Below are 13,378 nucleotides of genomic sequence, written 5' to 3'. Positions count from 1 at the left end.
GACAGAGGCAAGTCTAGGCAACTGCCCAGCCTAAGGGGCAGGTTTCTCGGAGGAAATGATGCCTGGCTCGATCTCATTCGGATCTTCAGTGCTCCAGCCTTATCCTGCCGTGCCCAGCACCCTCCCGGCTCGCACACGTGCTCCCTGCTCGGTGCCTCCGAGAGCGCTATGGTGCCTTGTTGGAGCGCTCCATATATTCCTGGGTCCGCGTGGAGAGCGTGCAACGGCCACCGTCGCACCCATACCCTAGGTGGAGCACGGGCTGCGCCGCGTGTCCCTCGCGTTACCCCGTCGCCACGCCACGCCCCCTTCCCGTTCCCCGGAAGTGCGCCGTAGGAGAGGAAGTGCGTGCCTACGGTCGCCGGCAGCGGTTCCGAGATGGTGGGCGGCGGCGGGATGGGGGGCGGTCTCTTGGAGAACGCTAACCCCCTCATCTATGAGCGCTCTGGGGACCGGCCAGTGACCGCGGGCGAGGAGGACGAGCAGGTTCCAGACAGCATCGACGCGCGCGAGATCTTCGATATCCGTCGCTACCGGACGCGGGGGCCGGGGACGGCTCTCGGGTGCATGGGATGCGGGGGATGGAGTGACATTGTGTAGTGGGTGGAGCTGTGTTAGGGCCGGGCATTCGGGCGGAGGGTTCTCAGTGGGCAAAGGCGCAGAGCCCTCTTTCCTTCACTTGGCACATTTGATTCGCTCCATCAATGACCCGGAGCATCCCCTGACGCTAGAAGAACTGAACGTAGTAGAGCAAGTCCGGGTTCAGGTGAGTCACTCCCAGCGTCCAGGGTAGCGACTTGTCCGGGAGAGTCAGAATAGCTCAGCTGTGCACCAAGGGGTTGGTGTGCTTTCAGGTCACGGACTCCTCCCTCAGTGGCGCTTTGGAACATTGCACACCCATTTTATGGATGAGGAAACTGAGGCCCATACTTATTAGACGATTTGTTTGAAGCAACAGACTAAAAAGAGGGGCTCAGGGCTGAGTGGGTCATGACTCCTAACATCCCACTCCCGAACTAGGTGAGCGACCCCGAGAGCACAGTGGCCGTGGCCTTCACACCCACCATTCCACACTGCAGTATGGCCACCCTTATTGGCCTGTCCATCAAAGTTAAGCTTCTGCGATCCCTTCCCCAGCGTTTCAAGGTGAGTTTGAAATTAGCCCTGGGGGTGGGGCAGCTGTGAGTGTTTGTCACTGAAGAGGATATGGGAGCATGAGTCTGGACATCAGAGAGATCTGGAAGGAACCTGGCTAGCAGAGATGAAATTGGGAGGAGGCTTTCTAACTGGATAGGACAAGAATAAAGACCCACGCTGGAAAGTGCAGAAAAGTAGTGAGGAGTGTGGCAGTTTGGGCAGTAGGGAGCCACAGATAAGTTTGGAGCAGGGGTGGAGGGTGCCGGCAGGCCTTTAAGTCAGTAGCAGTTGGCCAGTCATTTGGGTAGTGATGGACTGGCAGTGAGTGGATTTGGAAGGTCAGAGTCCAAAAGCATAATTAGGAAGTAGGATCAACTGGAGGGGGTGAGTGGGGAGAAAGGGGTAGACAGGTGTGTGGGTGCTCAGGCCCACCTCTCTCCCTCCCAGATGGATGTGCACATTACACCAGGGACCCATGCCTCAGAACATGCAGGTAAGTGTGGGCTGGTATTGAGGCATTAGCCCAGAGGCTTCCCCCTTGCCATGATGGTTTCTAGGGCAAGATTGGGGGTGTGGCCCTAGGCGGATGACTCCTCAGTGGAGCTGGCAGCCTAAAGCAAAGTTGGCCTGACTTGAGTCTCCTATGTTTACCATTTTCTTTCACTCCTGCCTTCTCTCTCTTCTAAGTACATAGGACCAGGGTGTGTCAGGCTTTATAGTGAGTGTAGCAGGCAGACGAGAGTGGCCAGGTGAGAGAGGGTCACAAGAAGGTGGGGGAGATGGTTGGGTTAGCCAGATCAAGACTTTGGAATCCTGGGAAGGTGACAAGAGGGCTTTGTTGGGGGTTGGGGGGTTAGATGTATTTCACCACTCTCTTCTTTCCACCTAGTAAACAAGCAGCTTGCGGATAAAGAGCGGGTGGCAGCCGCCCTAGAGAACACCCACCTGCTTGAGGTTGTGAACCAGTGTCTATCAGCCCGGTCTTGAGCCTGGATTTTGCTCCCGGCCCCACATAGGGCTCATGGCCCTGTTTTCTTGAATCACTGACAATAAAAAACAAACATTTTGCATTTTGTAATAAACCCTTAATTTATATTCATTTCCCAGCATGCTTGAGAGTCTTTCATCTCTGTGGGGTCACTCCCGATTTGGGATGGGGTGATAGTGAGTGCCTGTACAGGATGAGTCAAGGAGGTTTGGTTTATTTTTAAAATTTCTCCCAATGGTTTGATTGGGGAAAGTTGCAACTATGCCAAAAAACGGAAAGAATAAGGTAGCACACAGTCTTGTATACCCACCACTTAGATTTAATAGTTCTTAACATGTTACAACACTGGCTTTATTTATATGTGTGGAGAATATAAATATACTTGACAGTAAAACTGCAGACATACGACCCTTCACTTCTAAGTACTTCAATCCTATGTCTCCTAAGATTAAGCCTGGAACCACAGTACTATTTTCTGGTCCCAAAGCAAACAATTCCCTAAAGTTAATACCTCATATTCAGTCATATATGAATTTCCCCACGATGTCATTCATAATTGTTTGTTTAATCAGGCTCCAGTCAAGTTCCGTGGATTGTATTTGGTTGTCATCTCTCTAGCCTCTTCTAGAACTATCTCCCCACCCCCTCACCTTTTCATCTTTCTTGACACTGTTTTGAAAAGCACAGCGTGAGTTGTCCTGGAGAAGCCCCGCAGTCTGATTTCTTCCTTTGCTGTGTTTCCTATAAACTAGAAATAGGCTGAGTTCGGGTTAGAGATTATTAATGAGAACCTGGCCCAGGAGTGTTCTCTGAATTCGTAGTATCCACCAGTAGCTGTGTGATGCCAGCCTGTCCCCACCCTTGGTGATGCTCTGTCTGGTCAGGGCAGTGACAGCAGATTTCTCTGTTGAAAGCCACCTGAAGCACTGTCTCCACCAGCATCGTCCAAGCGCGTCACCCTAGGTGCTCAGGTCTGGGGCCTCTGCCTCCCCCCAGCACAGTTGGTCACCAGGATAGGCTGGGGGGCTTAGACCTTGGATCAGCCAGTCAGAAGTCATAATGTGATTCCCTGCCTCCACTTCTTTGAGGACATATTCAGTTAGTAAGAAGATTTGTCCAGCCCATCTGGTCGGCAGAGCCTTCCAGAGGCCTCAGCAAGGAGCCTGGGCCCTTGGCAAATCTGTTCCTGGGGGCCTTCTGATGATATTGAGCCTGTCCTGAGAGTGGGCATTGGCAGAAGCCTTAATATATAAGTACCTAGAGAGCCAATTCTCGAGCCAGCCCTGTGTGGCCTTCTTTGTTATCTCTATTTTGCGGGTGTGGAAAGAAGCGTCTAGAAGAAGTGATTGACTCCCAAAGACCTCCAGTTCGAGTGGAGGAAGCTCAGGAGTTCAGCAGGCACTGCTCAGCTGGCAGGGGGCGCTGTTGCCTGGCTGGAGGGGCCTGTGCCGCGCTAAGTCACTTCAGTCGTGTCCCACTCTGTGTGACCCCGTGGACTGTAGTCCAGCAGGTTCCTCTGTCCGTGGGATTCTCCAGGCAAGAACACTGGACTGGGTTGCCATGCCTTCCTCCAGGGGATCTTCCCAACCCAGGGATCAAACCCTCATCTCTTAAATCTCCCGAACTGGCAGGCAGGTTCTTTACCACCAATACCACCTGGTTTCCAGGCAGGAGTGGCTTTGCCACCCAGTGACCAAGATCTGGCTGCTCAGAGAGGTGGAGCCATGAGTCCACGTCACCCAGTTTCTTCATGTGTGATGTGGGAAGTGGTGACAACAGCTTAGGACTGCTCTGAGGGGATTGCAAGTGGATCTAGGACCATTTCAGGTGACCTTCCAGGCAGAGTACCCACCCTCCCATTTTCACAGATGAAGCTTCTTAGTGCTCCAGAGAGGCAGGTAACCAACCACCCAGGGTCCCTCAGGCCCCAAAGAGGCTTCCCAACCACCAGTACCCAGCTGTAGATTTCGCCACCTGTGTACCTCTGCAGTGACAGCCCGGATCTGTCTTAAGATCTGTGGTGTCTCTGTTCAGCTAGGGGTGGGGGGGTCACAGGGGAGACAGGTGTCACTGAGTCATTCAGCTGGCCCTCCTGGCAGCCAGGCCACAGTGGATGAGGGACACCAAGCTGCTCACATCCAGCCAGTCAGCATATCAGATATCCCCTTTGCAGTTTTGACTCATCTGGGCCTGGCCCCCGGCTGCCTGCAGTGACACCATTTGTGAATACTGGACTAGTGCCCAGGGAACTTTCTGGAATCCCAGCTGCAATCTGCGAACATGGGGTGGGGGTGGGGGGGAATGAAGTTTCAGGTTCCTGAAGCCCTCCACCAGGTGGGTCTGACTGTGCTGTTTCTGGCCTGTGACTTCTCAGGCCTCGGTTAACATGTCTACAAAATGGGAACAACAAATCACAGCTAAGTGAGACCACCCCAGGGATTAGAGGACAAATATGAACATGCCCAGGTCTGTCCATTTTTGCTCATCATCCTGCCCAAAGCACAAGGGCCTGGCATACAGTTAGGTACTTAGTACAGGTCAGTGAAATGAATGAATGAATTGAGCCTTAGAACAGAACAGAGGAACTGGGGCATGGAACTGCGGTGTGAGGAGGGGTGGGGACACTGAAATCCAGCCAAGTTCCCCTTGCAGCATTTTGCTACCCGAGGAAGGGGAAGGGCATAGGGTCCCACAGAGAAAAGGTGGGTAGTGGGGAGAGGGGAGAAGTATCTGTACCTGCCCCTGTCCTGGGCAGACAACTGTTGTGGACAGAAAGGAGCAGGAGCAGGAGAGAAGCAGCAGGAGAGAGCCCATATAGTCACTCAACCTGTCCTGTCCAACCAAGGGTGATAATAAAAGTGTTCATATTGAGATATCAATATTACTATATGCCAGACACATACCAACCAGTTTACCTCTGAATTTCATGTTATTTATACCTTTTTTTTTTTTTTTTTTGACTGCACCATACAGCAGGTGGGATCTTAGTTCCCCAACCAGGGATCGAACCTGCGCCCCCTGCTTTGGAAGCATGGAGTCTTAACCACTAGACCACCAGGGAAGTCCTCAGATTATTCATATCTTATAACAACCGCCATGAAGGCACTATTTCTGTTCTACACAGGAGGGAACTGAGGCTCAGCCAAAATGGGCAGAGGTGAAATAGCTAGCAAGGTGCAGAGCTTGGATTTGAAGGCCAGGCTATCCCGGGGGTGTTCTTGCCTCAGTTTGTTCCTTCTGGGCAGCCAAGCTCAGCCCAGGGAACTGAGAGGACAGAGAATTGGGGGTGTTTCAAGGGCATGTCCTGGTATGGTTCCTGGGGCCCCTGGCCATACTGATGCATGTGGCATGTCTATCCTGTTGAGGAATGCTTGGGGCCTGAGTGGCCCAGTGTGGATGCAGTTCCCTTGGCAACGAGGAAACATTGCTGAGGTCAAGAGCTTAGATTATCAGAGGGGAAACCCAGCCCTAATTCCTTACATGACCACAGCCACCACCCCCCCCCCCAACACCCACCCTCTGTCGGATATCCAGGGGCTCTTGTCAGCAGCAAGGTCATGTGTAAGGTGCTTAGGAGGGGTCATGAGCAGCCCAGCTGGGATTCCTGATGGAAAGTGTTTTGCTGGCTCTTAGGACTTTGTTGTTTTTTGGTTTTTTGGGGCTATGCTGCATGGCATGGTGGGATCTTAGTTCCCTGACCAAAGATCAAACCCATGCCCCCTGCATTGGAAGCACAGAGTCTTAACCACTGGACCACCAGGGAAGTCCCAAGACTTTTGTTCTTTGACAAGAGGCTCAACCCATGACTCCATCTTCCCACTGGACCTGGTCCAGGAAGCTAGAGCCAACATGGGGTTGCCCAGTCCTCCAAGACCCCCCACGCCATGTGAAGGACACAAATGGATAGACCACCCCTCAGTTCAGACCTTGCTTGCTTTGAGGACGTCAAGAACTAGAGGGGCCTGCGTGAACTCTCTAACACTTACCTAACCAGGCCCTGCTCATTCCAAGGCCATTTCAGATGTTGCCAAGGAAACTGATGCAGCAGCCAGAGAGCCCTGACCCCGGTCTCCATGACAACCTACAGCAGCCCACTAGGATCCATCCATTTGTGATGTCACCTGAGCCCTGAATGGGTGCCCCCCACCCCTCACCATACCCCTCGCAATCAAACATCAGTCTAATAGCAGGTCCCTGTCACAAAGTACCTCACAGCTTACCTGCCCCCAGTCCTCACACACCCCAAACATGAGCAGGGCAATAATAGAGGGGCTGGGATAGAATAATAGAAGCTGGGAGAGAAGCAAGACCTAGGAGCCTGGGGACAGATTTAGGACTAGAAACCAAGTCTCTCCATTATATCTCCTCCCCTCTGTGCCCCAGCATCCTCCCTGGGTCTGAGGAGGGGGCTGACCTCTGGGCAGTGCTGACACCAAGAGGTGGCTATCCCATTCTCAACCGCCTGACCCCATCCATGTGTGCACGCATGCTCAGTTGCTAAGTCGTGTCAGACTCTTTACGACCCCATGGACTGCAGCCTGCCAGGCTCCTCTGTCCATGAGACTTCCCAGGAAAGAATACTGGAGCAGGTTGCCATCTCCTACTTTCCAACCCCAAGGGTTCTTCCCAACCTAGGGACTGAACCTGGTCTCCTGAATTGTAGGTGGATTCTTTACCACTGAGCCACCTGGGAAGCCTGAACCCATCCATGCTTTATGACAATGAACCTCTAGACCCCGAGTGTGCCTTGAATTACAGGCCCAGTCTGAGACTAAAGGGAAGGAAGGAGACATTGAAGACTCAGAGTGACTGGAACCAGACCTGATCTGGTCTAGTCCCACCCCTTTCCGCTCCTGCTGGTCTCTGACACCTGCCTGCCAGGATTTCCCTGACTTTGGGCAACCTCCAGGCCAGGAGCGGAATGACCAGGTATTTTTAGCAGAGTTGCTGGCAGCTGCCTGGAGGGTGCTGAGGGGGAGGTGGTGCTGAGTCCCTCCTTTTCCTTCTCTGGACCCACATTCTCTCCTCAAGATTCAAGCTTGCACATCTGCCTGCACCACACTGCCAGAGGGCCTCCATTCCCCACCCCTTCCCCAAAGGCCTCTAAGGGCCCCCTTGGGGGCTCAGGTGTCACTAACCCTCATCTCGAAGGGCAGGATCATCAGGTAGAATCATCAACTCCCAAGGGCAGGGATGAGAGTGGGAAGGACCTGGTGTTGAGGTTAGAAGCTTGGATTTAGGGCCCCAAAATAAATGGGTGCAATGAGCAGTGAAGGGTGAAGTCTGTGGATCTGTAACTGGTCTGCTTGCTTGGGCAACAGGCCGGGACTGGGAGAGAGGGAAGGGAGAAATTACTTTTAAAGGGCCAGACCTAAGTCTTCCCTAGTGGGGACTTGGCCCACTGGGCTGATGGGGCTTCTTCGCGCCTTGCCCCCACCCGTGATAGCACTCTCCACCTCTGTCCCCCTCCTCCTTGTACCATTCACAGACGCCCTCTCCTTTTTCTTTACCTGCCCTCCACCCACCCCCAACTCTCTCTCTCTCTCTCTCTCTCTCTCTCTCTCTCTCTCTCTCTCTCACACACACACACACACACACACACACACACACACACACACACACACACACACACACACACACACACACTCAGACCGGGCTTTTGTCTGCGGGGTCTGCCCCTGCCCCGCCCTAGAGAGTGAGACGAGGGCTGGGTGGGTGTGAGGGCCTTTGAGGAGGGTGGGGGATTCCCCTCGGGGGAGGGAGACGGACACGTCAGCCCCCGCACCGCGCAGACGGGGGCGAGCGCGGGGGTGGGGGCGGGGGCGGGAAGAGGCTTAAATAGGCGACTCTGGAGCCTGAGCCCAGTACGCACTGAGAAGGCGGCGGCTGCGACTGGTCGAGTGTTCGCTCCTGGGTCTACGGGTGGACTGTATCCGAGCCTGGTACCTACCTAGTCCTCACCGTGTCTGAGTGGGTGAGTGTCCTGGCAGAGCGGGGTGGGGGTGATCTCACCGTCTGGGATGGACGAGCCAGGAGGGTGGGTCACTTGTCAGGGCGCAAAGACCTTCCGCGGCAGGTCCTATACGCCGAGCATCTTTCCTGACCCGTGGTCAGGCAGGCGTGTCCCAGGTCCGGCCTCCTACTCCATGTCCACCGCGGCTTACGCGGCCATCCGGATTCCCGTTCCCCAGACGGCGTCCGACGCGATGACTCTGAACGGCGGCGGCAGCGGAGCCGGCGGGAACCGCGGCGGGGGCCGGGAACGCGATCGCCGTCGGGGCAGCACACCATGGGGCCCCCCGCCGCCGCTGCACCGCCGGAGCATGCCGGTGGACGAGCGCGACCTGCAGGCGGCGCTGTCTCCGGGCGCTCTGACAAAGTCCGAAGCCGGGACAGGGGCCCAGGGTCCGAGGCTGGACTGGCCCGAGGGCTCCTCCGACTCGCTCAGCTCGGGAGGAAGCGATTCAGACGAGAGCGTTTACAAGGTGCTGCTGCTGGGGGCGCCTGGCGTGGGCAAGAGCGCTCTGGCGCGCATATTCGGAGGTGTAGAGGACGGGCCTGAAGCGGAAGCCGCAGGTGAGGGACCGGGAGGGACTGTTCAAGGGAGGGGCGAACACAGGGTTAGGACTGGGGGCTGCTGGACTGGGGATCAGGGTTAAAAGCAGCAAGTACCAACGGAATTCTGAAGGCGCTTTGAGAGTCGCGTCTATCCCCCTCTCCCCCTTTCACAGATGGGGAAACTAAGGGGGAAGGTACCCCAGCCTTTAGTAGGGAAAGAAATGCTTGGAGTAGAAGACCCAGGGCATATGTTTAATGGTTCTGTAGTGTGAGGACAGGCTAGCCCTCCCTGCCAGGACCGGGGAGAACACAGCCAGAGGGAGAGTCTAGGAGAGGAGTCCTAGGTAACCAAGGTCCCCAGGGGATGTCTGTTCTAACTCAAGCCACTGTGATCAAAACTATCCTGAGTCTCAGGCAACAGGAGGGCAGGGAGCCCAGGAATGATCACCCAGGACATTGCTAGCTTGGGGAAGGGGTAGCTAGGTGGGGGTCTCACACACCATGCCTTTCACCTGCCCCCCTATTTCTCAGCCCTGTCATTTCTGTTACTATATAGCAGCCATCAGTGGAGGAGAAGGTTGGGGGGCTTTGGGGAGGAGTTGAAGGGTGTGGCCAGAAAAGGACACCTGATGCATTGGGGGAGGGGGGGGACGCTTGTGGCAGCCAGCAAGTAACCTGACTACTGGTCTCCTGCCCAGGGCACACATATGACCGCTCCATCATGGTGGATGGAGAAGAGGCGTCACTCATGGTCTATGACATTTGGGATCAGGTAGGATGCAGGCTGAGACCCAGGGCAGGGTGGGAGGGTTGAGCTGGGGGTAGGGGCCTGCTGGGAATGACAGCGTTGTAGCTGGGGCGTGAGGACTACTGGGTAAATATGTGTCTGTGTCCCCTAGGATGGGGGTCGCTGGCTACCTGGCCACTGCCTGGCCATGGGAGATGCATATGTCATTGTGTACTCAGTGACCGACAAGGGCAGCTTCGAGAAGGCCTCAGAGTTGCGGGTCCAGCTGCGGCGGGCGCGGCAGACAGATGACGTGCCCATCATCCTAGTGGGCAACAAGAGCGACCTGGTGCGCTCTCGCGAGGTCTCCTTGGACGGTGAGCAGGGAGCTGGGTCGGAAAGGGAGGGAGATCCTGGCTGCGCTGTAGTCCACTCAGCCTTGACTCAGCTCGAGTCTCTGGGGATCATCAGTAGCTAAAAATGTCCAGGAAGAAAACTCAGGGAGACATGGGGAGAGCTTCTGCCCTCCCACAGGACTCCCAAGTCCTGAGTGCTGGGGAAGGGACCAGATGTACTAGAGGAGTGAAAGCTGCTGGACCATCTCAGAGCCCTCCTTTTCTGTCCTCTTTGTCCCTGGCCTGGCTGATGAGGGGTGAGGAGAGTTCAGGGACTCAGGCCAGGAGGCCAGAGCCTGGATTCCAGGCCCAGTCCAGTCTCTGCATAATCTTGCCCCTAGGGAGGAGCCCTCCCCCAACATTGGGCTCAGCATCCTCTGTGACCCCTAGACCTGAACCCCACAGAAGAACCAGCAGTGACTTGGTGATGTCCTCCCCCCATTCCACCCATCATTCATCATGATATAACAGCAAGCCATAAAACACCATGCTGTCCAACAAAGTTGTCATTTTCCTGTGTTGAGTACTACAGCACTACCGTTTAAATATCAAACTTTGAATTATTTCGATAAATGAGTCTTCTTTTGTGGGCCTCTGTGAGCTCCTTAAACATGGGCAAGCTCTGCAGCTGGGTGACCCAGTGATGCCTGGGTCCCTCCATACAGGAGGCGGGGTTCATTGTGTTCCTGGGGAGGACCCAGGACTCCCCTCCCCTTCCCCACAGATAGCTGCCAGGTGTGGCCAGGGTTGGAGTGGGCCTCTCACCCACCCACCTTTTGCTTACTGATGTGTGCCTGTCCCCCACTCCCCACCCCTGCCACACACACCAGAGGGCCGGGCCTGCGCCGTTGTCTTTGACTGCAAGTTCATTGAGACGTCGGCTGCGCTGCACCACAACGTCCAGGCGCTGTTCGAGGGTGTCGTGCGTCAGATACGCCTGCGCAGGGACAGCAAAGAGGCCAACGCGCGTCGGCAAGCGGGTACCCGGCGGCGAGAGAGCCTGGGCAAGAAGGCGAAGCGCTTCCTGGGCCGCATTGTCGCTCGAAACAGCCGCAAGATGGCCATGCGTGCCAAGTCCAAGTCCTGCCACGACTTGTCGGTGCTCTAGGCCCTGGAGCCCTCGCTGTATTGTGCAGACAGATGGGCAGATTGGTGGGCTGGCCCAGCCAACCGCCCGAGGTGCCTCAGAGCTGGCTCAGACTCTGGGCGTCCCCCACCTCACGGTCATGGACAGACAGACAGACAGTGCTGCCCAGGGAGGCAACTCCCAGTGGCCGTCGAGGGCTGGGCCCACTGAGATGCCTGTGCCAGCCTGTGTGCATCCCAAGCAGCAGGCTGACTCCTGCCAGCCCTTGGGGACGGGCCTATGAGTGGGGAGAGGACTGTGCCTTTCTCTACACCCTGGTGTGCATGCCCTGGAGGGAGGCTGTTCAGTGCAGTGGCTATTTGTTTACATGCAGATTTTTGTAATAAAGACTATTTCCTGATAGGCCAGGGCTGGTGACTCTGTTTTCTTTGATTCTGGGGGCTGTAGGAACAGGAAAGTTTCCTTAAGTTGAGGAAGGGGCCTCACTGACCCACCCTAGTCTGTGGCCTTAACTATTCTAATGTTTGTGCCCACGTGCGTCCAAGGGGCAGGTGTGGGTTGTGGTCTGGTTGCTGGGGTAAACGGGGTGGGGGGGGGGTGGGGGTTCAAGCAGCAGGAAGAGACATGAACTTCACTCAACCTGTTATTCAGATTCTTCTGTACAGGGGCCTGGCATTGCCCAGCTGATCAAGGGTTCAATCACTGCAAATTCACTCCAGTATCCTTGCCTGGAGAATCCCATGGACAGAGGAGCCTGGTGGGCTACAGTTTATAGGGTCACAAAGGTCAAATACGACTGAAGTGACTTAGCACACATGCATGCACAAGGAAGGCACACTCAGGTGGACTTGACTCCGCGTGGCTCCCACCTCCTAGCAGAGGCTGGGTTGCTAGGCGGGAAGTGGTGGGGGGACAGGGAGGGCCATTCTTCTCCCCACTGAGTGGCCACACCAGAGGGTTCCATGCCCGGCATTGCCTAATGTAGGAGCAGGTCCCTGGGGCCCTCCTTGCCTGGAATGAGAGGCCTTGATTTCTCGTGTAAATGTGTGCATCTTTGCTGATAGCTGGAGGTGTGTATCTCCCCACCACTCTCACCTGGGAAGGGGGGCCTTCTGGGCACAGGTGCCTGCTCGGATTTACCATCATGGTTTCAGTAGTGAGCATCCCTATTCAACAATGGCGGATGGGGGACGAAGCACTTACCTGGGGCCCCACAGGCAGAAGTGGCTGAGTGGGGACTGGGAGCCCAGACGCAGCCTGGGACAAGGCTGGGAACGGTTTCTGAAAAGGTTCCAGGCCAGGGTCCAGACATTTCTATATTAGTCAATTTTTTCAGGGCTCCTGGGAGCCCTCAGGACTTGGTTAGAACTCTGACTGCAGTTGTTCAATAGCAGGTGGAGGTTTGAAAGCCGTTCCTCAGGTGTGTGATCCCCGTGCCTAACCACATGCCCCCAGGGCAGCTCAAAGCTGCATTCCCGCTCCCAGTCTCAGTGTCCTTCACCAAGGCAAATGGCAGGCAGAGGCACCAAGGCAAATATCTCAGAGCAGGTGAGGATGCTGAGGCCTGAAGAAGATTCCAGACCTTCCGAGCTCTGTCACTTATTGGCTGTGTGACCCTGGGCAAGTCACTCAACCTCTCTGTGCTCCAGTGTGTGACATGGGCACGATGCCCTTTTCAGAATGGAATGGGTGGGATAATGACGGTATCTGCTTAGAGTAGTGCGAGTCACATAGCTAGAGACCCCTCTCATGTGGTCTTAATACACATGAGACCCTTCCAACATTCCCACGCAGCACTGCTCCGGGCTGGGGTGCCCAAGTGACCTGGAGGCAGGAACTCAGCTTGTGATGGACAAAGTTGGAGTCAGCTGAGGGGTCCTGATCCAGCCTTCTAGCCTGAGACAAATTAACCAGATATGCAATGGGAAGGACTCCGGGGAAACCACAGGAGAGGTCGGAGACCAAGATTCCTGACCTTTCCCATCCTCTTCCCACCACTCCACACACTCAGGCCCCAGGAGCTTCTCCCGACTCTTCTAGGCTGCACCAGTGGGGGAAGGGCCTCCTGTCAGCCCTGCAACTCCCTCAAGGTCACCTGAACTGGCTCAAACTCCTCTCTCCTCTCAAAGGCACGAGACAGTCCATTGTCCTAGCCCTGTCTGTGTCCAGGGGCTAGTGTGAGCACCTAGGGAGCCTTAGGGGTTCTCACAGGCTGCTATCTTCCTACCCCCACCCACTGGTCACACTGGTGGGTGGTCTGGAGCTCCAAATATCTGGTTCAGGTCATGCACCACTCCCCTATCCTGCACATGGCACCTCCAGCTCCTTATCTTAGTTCCACAAGTCAGTTGGGAGCTGCCAGAGCCAGGCAAGGACCAGGTCATTAATTACTGGGTCCCTGAGTCTTGCCCTGGAGGGCCTCCGAGTCTGATGGAAGAGATAGCTAATAACAAGCTGGTGCCCTCCTCGTGTTAATAGATATAGTA

The 13,378-nt window shown here is 55.4% G+C and overlaps 2 protein-coding genes and 1 non-coding gene across 3 annotated transcripts; 2 read left to right on the top strand and 1 right to left on the bottom strand.

The window, feature by feature from the left end:
* Positions 1-310: 310 nt before the first annotated feature.
* Positions 311-2,236, top strand: CIAO2B (cytosolic iron-sulfur assembly component 2B). Its single transcript, XM_061138677.1, has 5 exons — positions 311-522; positions 689-766; positions 1,021-1,146; positions 1,585-1,630; positions 2,027-2,236. Exons 1-5 carry the CDS (start codon positions 379-381, stop codon positions 2,122-2,124), a joined length of 492 nt encoding a protein of 163 aa, XP_060994660.1. The 5' UTR covers positions 311-378; the 3' UTR covers positions 2,125-2,236.
* Positions 2,237-5,113: 2,877 nt separating this feature from the next.
* On the bottom strand, positions 5,114-5,186 carry TRNAW-CCA (transfer RNA tryptophan (anticodon CCA)). Its single transcript has one exon. It is a non-coding gene; the product is annotated as a tRNA-Trp (tRNA).
* A 2,778-nt stretch (positions 5,187-7,964) lies between these two features.
* Positions 7,965-11,289, top strand: RRAD (RRAD, Ras related glycolysis inhibitor and calcium channel regulator). Its single transcript, XM_061134784.1, has 5 exons — positions 7,965-8,099; positions 8,317-8,701; positions 9,382-9,455; positions 9,583-9,787; positions 10,636-11,289. Exons 2-5 carry the CDS (start codon positions 8,332-8,334, stop codon positions 10,911-10,913), a joined length of 927 nt encoding a protein of 308 aa, XP_060990767.1. The 5' UTR covers positions 7,965-8,099; positions 8,317-8,331; the 3' UTR covers positions 10,914-11,289.
* The last annotated feature ends 2,089 nt before the right edge of the window (positions 11,290-13,378 follow it).

Source organism: Dama dama, chromosome 4, assembly GCF_033118175.1.
Source record: "Dama dama isolate Ldn47 chromosome 4, ASM3311817v1, whole genome shotgun sequence".
Taxonomy (NCBI): domain Eukaryota; kingdom Metazoa; phylum Chordata; class Mammalia; order Artiodactyla; family Cervidae; genus Dama; species Dama dama.
The sequence above is the reverse complement of the archived record's forward strand: the minus strand, read 5'-3'. Positions and strand labels throughout refer to the sequence as shown.

What these genes read in the sequence shown, in the direction of transcription:
- RRAD (XM_061134784.1), top strand. Translation starts at nt 8,332, where the DNA reads ATGACTCTGAACGGCGGCGGCAGCGGAGCCGGCGGGAACCGCGGCGGG. An exon ending in GCCTGAAGCGGAAGCCGCAG is followed by an intron (nt 8,702 to 9,381) that starts GTGAGGGACCGG and finishes TCTCCTGCCCAG; the next exon opens with GGCACACATATGACCGCTCC. An exon ending in TCGCGAGGTCTCCTTGGACG is followed by an intron (nt 9,788 to 10,635) that starts GTGAGCAGGGAG and finishes CACACACACCAG; the next exon opens with AGGGCCGGGCCTGCGCCGTT.
- CIAO2B (XM_061138677.1), top strand. Translation starts at nt 379, where the DNA reads ATGGTGGGCGGCGGCGGGATGGGGGGCGGTCTCTTGGAGAACGCTAAC. An exon ending in TAGAGCAAGTCCGGGTTCAG is followed by an intron (nt 767 to 1,020) that starts GTGAGTCACTCC and finishes CTCCCGAACTAG; the next exon opens with GTGAGCGACCCCGAGAGCAC. An exon ending in CCCTTCCCCAGCGTTTCAAG is followed by an intron (nt 1,147 to 1,584) that starts GTGAGTTTGAAA and finishes TCTCCCTCCCAG; the next exon opens with ATGGATGTGCACATTACACC.